The 13,131-nt window shown below is 47.7% G+C and overlaps 1 protein-coding gene across 1 annotated transcript in view; it reads left to right on the top strand.

Annotated features, from left to right (window-relative positions):
• Mpp4 (membrane palmitoylated protein 4) overlaps positions 1 to 13,131 on the top strand; it is a 35,269-nt gene that overhangs the window by 7,526 nt on the left and 14,612 nt on the right. Inside the window, exons 4-11 of the mRNA XM_038315530.1 lie at positions 968 to 1,048; positions 1,858 to 1,989; positions 2,656 to 2,737; positions 5,189 to 5,274; positions 6,666 to 6,737; positions 8,743 to 8,939; positions 9,837 to 9,901; positions 12,706 to 12,723. Coding sequence (XP_038171458.1) covers positions 968 to 1,048; positions 1,858 to 1,989; positions 2,656 to 2,737; positions 5,189 to 5,274; positions 6,666 to 6,737; positions 8,743 to 8,939; positions 9,837 to 9,901; positions 12,706 to 12,723 — 733 coding nt within the window. The remainder of the gene's footprint in view (positions 1 to 967; positions 1,049 to 1,857; positions 1,990 to 2,655; positions 2,738 to 5,188; positions 5,275 to 6,665; positions 6,738 to 8,742; positions 8,940 to 9,836; positions 9,902 to 12,705; positions 12,724 to 13,131) is intronic.

The raw sequence follows: 13,131 nt of genomic DNA, 5'->3' as shown, positions 1-13,131 counted from the left end.
AGCAATCAGCAATCAAACCATCCCCAGATGTCTGCAGGATAACATACACGTGGTGTCTCACTCTCTGTAACCCCATTTACCTCGAGCCATGGCTTCTATCTGCAGTAGAAAAGTTGAATAACTAAGAAAAGACACCAGGCCCCGCCCTGGAGACCGAGAAGAAGGCTTCAGTAACAATGTCTCTTAGATCAACACGTGTTAGCACATCTACTTTTCAGCCTGTGAGGAGTCAGCTAGGAGCTAAAGATTGTTGTTATTTATGTCTATGTGTCTGTGTAAGTGGATGTTATGTGTGTGAGGGGTGACCTCAGAGGCCAGCTGGAGTTGTGGGCATTTGTGACCCACCTGAGTGGATGCTGGGAACCAGGCTTGAGTCCTCTAGAAGAGCAGCAAGCTCTCATAACCCCTAAGCTATCTCTCCAGCCCCAAGTGATGAAGATTTCATTTCATTTTGCCTTTGGGGAACAGGGTCTCATCTGTAGGCCAGGGTGCTCTGTGGCTCACTTTGTAGCTAAGCTAACTTCAAAGTTTAGGTGACCCTCATGACTCAGTCTCTCAAGTGCTAGGATTGCAGGTATAAGACACCTGGCTTAAAAATACTTTATACTAGCCGGGCGGCGGTGGCACTCCCAGCACTCGGGAGGCAGAGGCAGGAGGATCTCTGAGTTCGAGGCCAGCCTGGTCTACAAGAGCTAGTTCCAGGACAGGCTCTAGAAACTACAGGGAAACCCTGTCTCGAAAAATCAAAAAAAAAAAAAAAAAACAACTTTATACTGGCCAGGCAATGGTGGCGCGTGCCTTTAATCCCAGTACTCGGGAGGCAGAGGCAGGCAGGTCTCTGTGAGTTCGAGGCCAGCCTGGTCTACAAGAGCTAGTTTCAGCTAGTTTCAGGGCTGTTGCATGTAGAAACTCATGTCTTGAAACCCCCACAAATACTTTATGCTGTATTTCTTCCATCATGAATCAGGTCTTGGAGCTACTACGCAAAGCCTCCAGTTCTCCTGAGATCCAAGAGCTAAGACAAGTCCTTCAGGCTCCACACTGCAAGGTAAGCACTCGCTAAAATGGACAGAGTTTGCTCATCTGGCATGTGACAGAGGTGGGGGAGAGTAAATAAAAAAAGATTTAAAACATTATCTATGAATATATATATTCCATTTCTGTACATGAGCGGCCAACAGATTATACTTGAAGATGTGGGACTCACCTGTGATTGACTGACCATCGAGCCACTGCTATCGCATGTATGAAGGGGCACCCAGAACTTTCCAGGGTGTCTTGTTCTCCCAAAAGGATGCTATCCCTCTAGAATTCTGGGCAGCCATCCAGGGTAGCTCCTGGTTATAAAGAAATAACCCCTATACTTTCTCTCCACATTGGGAAGATTTTGAGGTATGAAATTATTTGGGATATACATTTATCCGCATATACATGTATGTGTCTTTGTGAGTTTATGTGCACCACATGTGTGCAGTTGCCTGCAGAGACCAGAAGGGGGCATCAGAGCCTTTGAAACTGGAGCCACAGGCAATTATAAGATTCCTGATGTGGGTGCTGGAAACAGAATCCAGGCTCACCGAAAGAGAAAAAGCTTTTTATTAATCTGTTAACCTCTGAACCATCTCTCCAGCCCCTGAAAGAGGTCACTGTATGCTTTTTAGCCTCTGTATCCCCTGACCCCCTATCTGTAAACAGGGAGAATGAGTACACCTGACTATGACAGAGAATTTGCTTGGAATTGTGCATGACGCATAGGTGTATTTGTGGTTGTACATCTTATACAGCATCCGGTCACCATCTTTGAGATGCACGTGTGCTACACGTGACATTTGCTCAGCTTCCCCCTTCTCTCCCCAGGCTTTGCTCAGTGCCCACGATACAGTTGCTCAGAAAGACTTTGAGCCCCTTCTCCCCCCGCTGCCCGACAACATCCCTGACAGCGAAGAAGCCGTGAGGATTGTTTGTTTGGTGAAAAACCAACAGCCCCTGGTAAGGAGAACATTTCATGTTTTGTTTAGGGTTGTGCCGGGGTTCACGGTGATCTACGTCATATCTGATAGTTAACTTGAACGGCAGCTTTGTCTCGGTCACACACAGAGTGGAAATCGTGGCGTGATAGTCAGCATAATCTTTCCTGTGGTTCAGATGCACTGCTGGTCATGTTTTCAAGACCAAAAGGTTTCTGTTTAGTGTATTTCTTTTATGAGAAGACAAGATATGATGTGTGTATATATATATATATGCATATATATATATGATAAACGTTTTGTGAAAGCAAGACATCTATGTTATATATTTTGTCTTTCGTATATTTTACTCAATTCTAATACACTGGCCTACATCTTTCTCTTCTACTAATAGGAGGTGGGTAAGACATTAATTGATTCTCTATGGACACTTCTTTCCATTAGGTTACAATCATGGGCACTTAACTTTTAGAAGGTTCTAAATATTTTATGTCTGTATATTACATGGAGGCCTACCGAGACCAAGGTCTGGTGGACTTTCCTTTTTGACGGCATGATGTGACCGATGGCCACAGAGCGATGGGGACCCCTTCCAGCTATTAAGAAAACCCCTGTGCTGACTGAGAGAAGCTGCCAAAAAAGCCAGTTGTGTTAGGAAAGCCCAGGACCCACTGTGTTTTCTCTGCAGGGAGCCACCATCAAGCGACATGAGCTAACAGGGGATATCCTGGTAGCCAGGGTCATCCATGGCGGGCTGGTGGAGAGGAGCGGTAAGCTGGGGGGGTGGTGGCATGGTATAAGCCAGACAAAGGGGACGCTGGACTCTGTGATTTTTTCCCCCCAAAAGCAAGAAGTCTCTTTCTGCACTTGAGTCAGGGCCTTCAGATGTTGCTTTGCTTGGCTGTGTAGCAAAGAAACCAAGGACAAATGTTTGAAGGGACTCCAGCCCCTCGTGTTCAGAGAAACCCTACACGCTAGACTCCACAAGGTACAGTCTTGTTAACATTCTTAAGGCAACCAGACAAAGCAAGCATTATCATGATATTTTACAGACAGAAGAACCGGGCCTCGTGGAGGTTTTTAGTGATTAATTTGATTGGGGTTGGGGCAGTTTGAGTTGGGACTCGAGTCCCTGATTCTGTCTTCCCAGCCCTTTGACCCTGCTGCCTCCAAGATGGCAGAGCTCTTGTTCATCTTGATCTGCCTTAGGCTTCCCACTGACCGCGACGGCTCTCCTTCGCCTCTGTGATTCCACACCTGCCTCATGTCCTTGCTCCCCTCTGCCCTCTGGAGCCTAACACCTGCTGGAAGATCCTAAGGAGTCTCTCACTGCTAATCCCGCCCCCTTCTTTCCTCTTTTACTCTTAGGGCCATCATTATTCTTGATTTCTCTCAGAATGTCTCAGCTCTCCTAACCCTCCCCCTTATAGTTCTCAAGGCTTTAAAAAATATCAACACATGATAGTCGTGTGGATTAGCAAGCTACAGTGTGAAAATACAACTCGCGTACAACGTGTGGTGATAGATCAAGATGCTGCTGGTCTCTCTTTTTAAAGTGGAAAATAATTTTTGTTTCATGCAGTATATTCTGATCACAGTTTCCCTCTCCCATCTTCCCCCGATCCACCTCCAAGCCTTCTTTTTCCTTCTCCTTTCTTTAGATGACAAACAAACCAGAATTAAATTTTAAAAAGAAGGCGTGAGAAACACATACATACACACACACACACACACACAACTCATAAAACACAAAACTGGAGACCACAATATATAAGCAATCGACCAGTGAGGTGAAAATGTCCCACCAAGAACTATAACGCCAAACAAAACAAAACAAAACAAAACAAAATACTACAAAAATACCCTTGAGTTTGTTTTGGGTGTTTCATCTCCTGCTGGATGTGGGGCTTGCCTTTAAGTGTGGTTTGTATACCCCGTGAGACTCCATTGGAAAAAACTAAGTTTTCCCAGGAAAAGAGGCTGGACGCATTCTTTACATCGGCTTAAATAGTATAAGAGGCCACGCCCCAGTGGGCGGGTAACTTAAAGGCTACAGGCGGTAAAAATTCCTACCGCATTCCTTTGCCAGTAGCTGTGCCCTGGAGCTACCGTCTTTCTTAGGGCTCCTGTTGTTTTCCTCTCTCGACGCCGAGACCCTGTCTGGATTGTACCTGTGCACGCTGCCACGGTCTCTGAGTTGATGTGTCAGTCCTGGTGTGTCTGGAAGACACTTTCCTCAGTATCAGCCATGTTCTGATTCTTAACACTCTTCCCCCTCCTCTGCCTCGATTCCCCTGAGGATCCCAGAGAGGAGAGGTTTGGTGGAGACATCCCGCTTAGGACTGAGTGTTCCGCGGTCTCTTGCTTCCTGTACACTGTGCAGTTGTGGGTCTCTGGTGTTCCCATCTACTGCAGGAGGAAGCTTCTCTGCTGATAGCTGAACACAGCACTGACGTACGGGTATAGCAGGATGTTGTTAGGAGCCATTTTATTGCTGTGTTCATTTAGTGGAGCAATGTATTTGGTTTGCCCTAGGCCCATGACTTATCTGCTCTCAGGTTCTGGCCACCCAAGCATTATTAAGTGTGGAACTCGAATTCCCATCTCTTTAGTGTATGTTTAGATGTATGTATGTGTTTGCGTGTGTTTTATATGTGTATATATGTATGCTTATATGTACATGTGTATACGTGTGTGTGTGTGTGTGTGTGTGTGTGTGTGTGTGTGTGTGTTGTTAGGGACCAAACTCAAGTCTTGAACCTGGTAGGCAGGTGCTCTACCACTGAGCTGTGACCTTGAACCTTGAACTCACTTGCTCCAGGCTTCTGGCTCCCCGGAGGTGGCATTATAGATAAGTGTCGCCATGCCTAGTTCAAGACTCCCTCTTATCCCCCAACTTCCTCCACACTGGATCTTTTGAAGAATAGTCCATTCCTTTTTCTTTTCATATGTCATTTACTCACTACCCTGGTATCTTTAGTGTCCTTCTGACGGGTGTTTTGGTTCCATTTTACAGTCAGAGTAGAAAAAGTACCAAATCACTCTTGGTGTGGGCCAGGAGGTAGATAACATAACAGACAGTTATGGCGATATAAGTCAGCGTAAACAGTTTATTCTTCTTTTTATTTAAAATTTTCAAACACACTTGGGGTCATGAACTAATAGTGGCCTCTGTCTTATTCCTTTGGACCCCCTCCTCTGTTTGTGTTTCTGTTCCTTAGGGCTGCTGTACGCTGGGGACAAACTGGTGGAAGTTAATGGTGTCTCGGTAGAGGGCCTGGAGCCGGAGCAGGTGATCCACATCCTGGTAACTGCTGCTCTTGGTTGGTGACTGACCTAGTGTCATGCCAAGCTCCGTGGTGTGTGTGCACTTAAGTCCCTTTGGGCAACTTCCCGTCTTCATCCCTGTACCTTGTCTGTTGCCGTGCGACTCACCAAACCTCATGTTTAACTCCCAGAAGTCCTGGCAAAGGCTGGCACACTTCCCTTCACATGCTTCTTCCCCATAGGATCAGCCGTCCCCCGACACACACACACACACACACACACACACACACACACAAGTCCCCCATTACCTGTGTTCAGTGGGAAACTGAGCCCGGGCTGAGTGAGGTTTTGGAGACCGTCTGCTCCCTGAGACGTCCCTCCCTCCCTAATACGTTCATACAGCTTCAGCCTGCCTGTCATCTGTCTCTGAGCAGCTTTGGGTGGGGGTGGGGGAAGAGAGGAGTCACCAAATGGCATCACGTGGGCAGGGATAATGTTTGTGTGTATCTGCTCCTGTTCCTTGGTGGCCGGTGCTGGGAGTTTCAGAAATCAAAGTGTCAAGGTGGGCCCCGTGTCTGTATGCCTACGCATCATCTCCAGTTCCTGCTCTCACTTATCAGGATCTTCCCTGTGTCAATAATTCAGCACGTTTCCCCGACAGAGGAATGGCAATGCCCCTTCCCCAGCTACAGCTCTCCCCAAGATACACCCCCCCTGCAGGGACCCCTTAGGTCCACTCTGGGTTTTCACAGTGGTGGCTAAGAGACTGAGGTCGGAGTGATAAGATGAATATTTTGTAAGCTACTACCTCAAGATTCCACGCAGCCTGGAAGGTTCCTTAAAGGGAATTCGAAGTATATCCATCTTAGATTTCAATCGGCAGCCTCCTGGCTCGGCCTCCTGGCTGTGCCTCGGCCTCCTGGCTGGCTCCAGCTGTGGAGTGGCCAGGACGATGCTGGGGAAGCTGCCGGGAGTAAGAATGAGATCTCGCTAATCTGAGACGGGTTACGGGGTTGGTAGCTCACATCAAGTAGGAGGGTTTCTTCTCCACTTCTAGTCTGGAAGCTTGTGGGCTCTCTGAGAAGACTCTGGGCAGCCCCTTATCTTTCCCACCATGCTGGGGCAGCTGGCTTAGAAACGAGTGCCTGGGAAATGTTCACTGAGTAGGAGAGATGGCAAAGATGCTGTCTTTTCCCCAAGGTGTGTGGGAGGCCACCTCGATGTGTGTTTCTGCAGCCGGTGACCCTGGTGCCCTGCCAGGAGACAGATGGGGATAAACTGCTTCCCAGTTTCCATTTCTGGGTGGTGACAATTAGCTGCGGACCGCTGTGACAGTCGCTGTGGTGACTGCCGTCATGAGACCTGGACAGTCAGATACTGCTCTGTCTTCTGCACGGCGGAGTCCACACTTGGTCCTTCTTTGTCTTCCAGGCAATGGCTTGCGGTACGATCGTGTTCAAGGTGGTGCCCGTGTCTGCCCCGCCTGTGAGCAGCCAGAAGCCGGTAAGAGCTTCTCGCGGCCTCCCACCCCATGGCGGTTACTGAGTGTGATGTATAACAGTCCTCTCCACGCTACTGTTTTGGACAACAGCTCACGTTTCGAGACGTTTCTCAGTGCTGATGACCCGAAATAGAGGATGGGTAAAGGAACAGAGCAAAGGGAGTGAGACACCGTGGTATTTAAGACGTAACGTCAAAAACGGTGGAAGTTTGCACAGAAATATTTCAGAACTAAGGGATTCTGTTCTACAGAACACTTTAAAGTATTTTATTAGCATATATTAATGTATACAATAATGGGTTTCTCTGATATTTTCCTACAATAATTTATAATGTGTTTCGACCATATTTAATCTATTTCAATACTCTCTCAATCCCCACTCCCGTTAATCTTTTCTATCTCCCCAGCTAGCGTCATTTTACCGTCATAGCTGTGTGTACTTGGTGTGTGTATGTGTCTATGTGTCTCTGTGTCTCTGTGTGTGCCTCTGTGTGTACGTGTCTATGTGTCGCTGTGTGTGTGCATGTGTGTGTCTCTCTGTGTGTACATGTCTGTGTATCTGTGTCTCTCTGTGTGTATGTATGTCTGTGTGTCTGTATGTATGTGTGTACATGTCTGTGTGTCTATGAGTCACTGTGTGTGTGCATGTGTGTGTCTCTCTGTGTGTATGTATGTCTGTATGTATGTGTGTACATATCTGTATCTATGCATCTCTGTGTATGTCTGTGTATGTGTGTCTATGTGTATACATGTGTGTCTGTGTGTGTATATGTGTCCGTATGTTCGTGTGCGTGCCTATGTGTGTCTATGTGTCTGTGTGTGTACATGTGTTTGTCTGTATGTGTTACATGTCTATGTGTCTTTGTGTGTGTCTGTGTGTCTCTGTGTAAGTGTACATGTCTGTGTGTATATCCGTGTCTGTCTGTCTGTATGTGTGTATGTGTCTCTGTGTCTATGTGTCTGTGTATCTGTACATGTCTCTATATCTGTGTGCATGTGTGTCTCTGTGTATGTGTGCATGTGTGTGTGTGTCTGTGCAGTGCATGTGTGTCTCTATGTGTGTATGCATGTGTGTGTCATTGAGATCAGTGGAGTTGTTAATTAACTGGAGAAAACGTCTCAATCTTCCCATCAACTTGACTGTCTGTAAATCTCGAGGTGGGGGTGGAACTGCATGAGCTCTATCACAGGGTGTCCACCTGGCCAGTCATGCAGGTGATCGCAGGGGCTGCAAGTTCCAGAGAGCAGCAGCTACATCGCACCCATTACTCAGAATCCACAGCTCTTTCCCCACTTCCTCTCGCTCCTGCATTACTCCTGCGTCTTCTACAATGGTCTCTGAGCCACGGAGTGGATAATATAGACAGCCCATCTATGATTACTCACTTGCTAATCATCTAGTCTCTGTCCTCTGACCACATAAGAGTCTTTGCAGTAACCGCCGGCCACTGCGAAAAGCAATGTCTCTGACCAGAGCTGATCTATGGGTATCAGCACAGTTATTGGGAAAGTGATTTGATGGGCACATGATGCCCATTTAGCAAAACATTATCAGTGGCTTCCCACGAGGGCCTATGACCTCCCCAGCTTCAGACTTTGGGCTGTGTTTGCAGCACTGAAAGTGGATTCTCTCTGTGGAATGACCATCACACCCAACTGGCCACTGTTGGACCAAAGAGCTCACTTTGCCAGGCTGGTTGGTATTTCTATATACGGGTCCACAGATAAGAACAGCTTGGTGACAGGTCCTCCTCAGCGGCCTGCGTAGTCCCTTCTAGTGCTCGCTAGCAGGGAGGAAGCTTCCAGCCTGGGTCCAGTCTGACTTCTCCAGGCCCTGTGACTGAGACACCAACAGCACCCCTCCCCCTCCGGCGTTTAGTTTAGAAGAGCGGCTCTCTCTTATGGTTAGGGTAGAAAAGAAGGATAAGAGCAACAAGCAGAGGAGTATGGGATGATGGTTTCTGGGCGAGCATTCTGCTGATAGTACCATTATGCACCTGCGGCCAGGTTCACGTGCGCGCCATGATCGATTACTGGCCCCAGGAGGATCCTGACATCCCTTGCGCGGATGCTGGGTTGCCTTTCCTGAAAGGAGACATTCTACAGATCGTGGACCAGAATGACGCCCTCTGGTGGCAGGCCCGGAAGATCTCAGACCTTGCCATCTGTGCAGGCCTAATTCCTTCTAACCAACTCCTGAAGAGGTAAGGGAGGTCGCTCTCGGCGTCAGAATTAGACCATGGGGCTGTGCCTGGGACGTGGATTTTCTGAATGTCTGATAAAGACGCAAGCAAGATGGAAGAACATAGACACCAACGTTTATAAACCAAACTGTCAGTTTTTGGACAGACTTACAGCTTCTTAAACGCTAAAGGGCCGGGAGCATTATATTAGCTGGAAGGGAGAGAGAAGCGCTCGTGAGACTAGATTAAACCTAAACATGTTTGTCGTCTGAATATCGACCCAATACCTCATTTGTGTGATGGAATGCAATCCCCAAAGCAATAGCACTAAAAGTCAAGGCCTTTAGGAACTGATTGGGTCATGAAGTGAGATTAATGGATTGTAGCATCCGCAGATTATCGAGATTGCGATGAAGGGGGTATTGGCAGGAATAAGATGTGTGAGAAATTGAAATCTTGTAGAGTTTGTAGCTATTGCACTAAGCGGCCCCAGGGCGTGGCAGTTGGAGGTGGGGCAGAGGTAGAATGAGCCCAAAGCTGTTGGATAAAAGATCAAAGCCCCAAGAGGTATTAGAAAGGACATTTGCCTGCTTAAAAAGCCCAGAATTACAACTTCTGCTGAGCGCATGGGAACAGCCAGGAAGAATGGGGATTGGCATTCTAAGTGGGGGACTCTTAAAGGAAAGGAAGAATGTTCTGGAAATGATGGTGGGAATCCGGTATAGCTGCTGCCCCAGGCTCAGAGGAATAGAGCCACCCATGGTGAGCCTGCTGCCCCGGACTCAGTGGATTAGAGCCACCATGGTGAGCTGGAGCCAGATGACGTCTTTCTGTGCCTTCTGAAGGCAGACTCAGCATCACGGCCCCGAGAGAACCCGCCCTGTGGAGTCAACCAGTCTTTGCTTTCTTTCTGCCTAGGAAGCAGCGGGAATTCTGGTGGTCGCAGCCGTACCAGCCTGACACCTGCCTCAAGTCCACCCGATGTGAATGTGCGTACGCGATTGCGCGCAGAGACTTCCGACTCAGCACGCACGCACATCCCGGGGAGGGTGCTCCAGATCTCGGGCTCGCTTCCTGCCTGAGGGAGGGGCTTAAAGAGTTTCACCGTCCCAAGATAATCCCCTCCGCACCCAGCCCTCAGAAATCCTACCATAGGCTCTCATTCCTTTAGTTTTCAGTTTATGAAAAGGAGTCTTAGCTTCTTTTTATTGCTGTGATAAACACCATGACCGAAGCAGCTTGGGGAGGAAAGAGTTATTTTGCTTGTAGCTCCACATCGCAGTCCGTTATCGCTGGAAGTCAGATAGGCACCTGGAGGCAGGTACCGAAGCAGAGAAGGAATTCTGCATACTGGTTGGCTCTTTATGGCTTGTTTAGGATGCTTTCTTATACAATCCAGGGCCACTAGCCGAGGGATGGTACCAGCCACAGTGAGCTGGGCCCCTCCCCCGTCAATCATTAATCAAGACCTGCCCCCTACAGACTTGCCGGACTGATGGAGGCATTTTCTCAACAGGAGTTCCTCCTCCCAGATAGGTGTAGGTTTATGTCAAGTTAACAAAAGCCAACCAGCACAAGCCAGACACGGCCTCAGTGTGAAGACTGCTTGAGTCGTCGTCCCCCCCCCCCCGCCCCACCCACACACACACACACACCCACACCCCCACACCAGTTCGAGTCCCCCAAGTCCCCCGCATCTCTGTGGGTGTCACACCTGGACACATCATGCCTGTGGCTGTTTAGTGCAAATCTCCGTTTGTGTCTTTTTATAATGTGAAGGTTTATTTTCTTATTGTTAGTTTGTATGTCGGGGGAGGGGTGTTTCGCCTGCACAAATGTCTGCTTACCACATGCGTGTACTGCCCCTGGAAGCCAGAAGAGGGTGGCAGAATCCTTGGGACTGAGTGCCGGATAGTTGTTAGACTCCATGTGGGTGCTGGGATCCAAGCCTAGGTCCTCTGAAAGGGTGGCCAGTGTCCTTACAAACAAGCCATCTCTCCAGCTCCTGCTTCTTGTCTTTTTTTGTGCTATAGATGGGACCTAGGACTTAATGCACACTAAATAAGACTCTCCCACTAGGTAACATCTCCAGCACCAGTCCTGGGCTTACAAACGACCTAAGTAAGGCCTTCTTCATAAAGCTTCTGACAGTGGGAGACAGCGGCCCAGGAAGGGTGACAGAGGATAGAAAGCTGTTGAGAGGTCCCTTCAGATTGGCCCTCTGGCAGCCGTATAAGGGTTGAGGCAGGGGAGAGATGGGACACAGACAGACATGAAGAATAGCATCACTAGTAACACAGATCTGCAATCTTCCCACTTACTGTTTTCCAATTTTTCAAGCCAACGATTATATTTTCCTTTAATTTTGTATTGAAGAAAATGTCATAATGAACACAAATTGGGGTTTTTGGTTTTTTTTTTTGTTTTTTGATTTTTGGTTTTTTGTTTGTTTGTTTTTTTTGTTTTGTTTGTTTGTTTTTGACAGTGTCTCATGCAGCCCAAGCTGGCCTAGAACTGGCTATGTGACTCTAACTCCTGATCCTCCTTCCTCCTCCTGGTGTTGGATTATGATTGTGCACCCACTCAGCTCACAGAGAAAACATTCATGCAGGACCTTCTCCTGGCGCTTGACTTATCTTTCCTTTGCAGTCACGTGTCTGCATGCTTACAGCCTCTCATAACACTTTTTCTTTTCTTAATTTCTCTCCAGAAGTATTTTCACAGCCTACTTTTCCTAGTGATGTTTTATTTTATTTTGGAAAAATAACCGATATAGATTGATTTAACCCTTTAGTTCACCTTCCTGTCTCATTCTGCAAAGGCTCATGAAGATGCTATTGGTTTCCAGTTACTCTCTGATAACTAGTGTGACCCGACGTTGTCGTGAAATCTGCCCGTGGGCCCTAAGTGCGCTTTATAATGCTTTTTAGAAGTCCATGTAGAAAGCTGTTTGCCTGGCGCTGTTAGTGTTGGTGCCCAGACCCGAGTCTGGGAACCGCAAGCCAGAGCCATTGACTCGTAAGATCACGTCTCTCAGGGAATGCTTTGGATGGCGCAGCATCCAAACTACTGGACCATTTCTTTGGGCTGTCATGCTCGATGCTGCGGTAAACGTTCTCTCTCCTCTGTTTAAATCTTACCATGTAGAAACATGTGTCACGGCCAGGTTACTAGTGAAAAGGAATAGGCTATTTGATTAATCAAGTTTTTGAAAATTCTAGTCCTGTGTTAGATTATACACGATTAGTAAAAACTTGTTTACTATAGTGCATTTATTGTCATCCTTGGTTCATGCCATCGCTCCCTCCCTCCCTCTCTCCCTCCTTCCCTCCCTCCCTCCTTCCCTCTCTCCCTCCCTCCCTCCTTCCTTTCTTCTCTCCCTCCCTCCTTTCCTCCTTCCCTCTCTCCTTTTCCCTCCCTCCCTCCTTCCCTCCCTCTCCTTCCCTCCCTCTCCTTCCCTTCCCTCTCTCCTTCCCTCCCTCCCTTCCATCCTACAGCTGGGTTCCTACAATATGCTCCACTAACTCAGTCTTGAGAAGAACATGCCTCCTGCAGAGCATGTTGAGAGGACATGGAGTACATTTGCCAGAAGCAAGCAGATCCCACGTGCAGCCGTTCGTGAACACGTATTCATTTCTGAAGGGCAATCATTAGGAGCCCCATGCATGCCAGAATACTAATTGCAATGTTGACGCTTTGCTCTTCTTGTTGTAAGTTAACCTGAAGAGAGAAAAAAAAAAAAAAAAGCCAGAAACTGAACGCTATTCCTTTTTCTCCCCATCGCTAGCATTCTCTATGGAAGAAGGTAAGAAACAGGATTCAGGAAAACACCCTTACCATTCCCGCTCACTCGGCTATGGGAAGCTTTCCCTGCGCATCTGGTAGCAGGAGGGCACAAGAAAGGCGATTATCGTGATCTGAGCCATCAAGGACGGAGGCGTGGGGCTTGTTCATCACGTTCTCTAGCTTTAGCGGCTAACAGCACAGGCTCAGAGCTCAGTGGGAGTTACGTGCAAGGTTTTGTTTCAACTGTTGGATCCAAAGGTCCTGACATCATAAGGAAATTATTATTCTCACCTCTGTGTGAAAAACTGAGGTTCAGAAGAAGAGGATGCTGTGTGAAATTGGAAACAAACAGTCTAGAGATTTGAGCATCCATCTGGAGGCCCCATGTTGGGGATAAATGGAACCTTTGGGGATTACCTTTGCATTC

The sequence above is a fragment of the Arvicola amphibius genome, chromosome 18, assembly GCF_903992535.2.
Source record: "Arvicola amphibius chromosome 18, mArvAmp1.2, whole genome shotgun sequence".
In the NCBI taxonomy this organism is placed as follows: domain Eukaryota; kingdom Metazoa; phylum Chordata; class Mammalia; order Rodentia; family Cricetidae; genus Arvicola; species Arvicola amphibius.
Note: the sequence above shows the minus strand (reverse complement) of the source record. Positions and strands in the feature narration are given on the sequence as shown.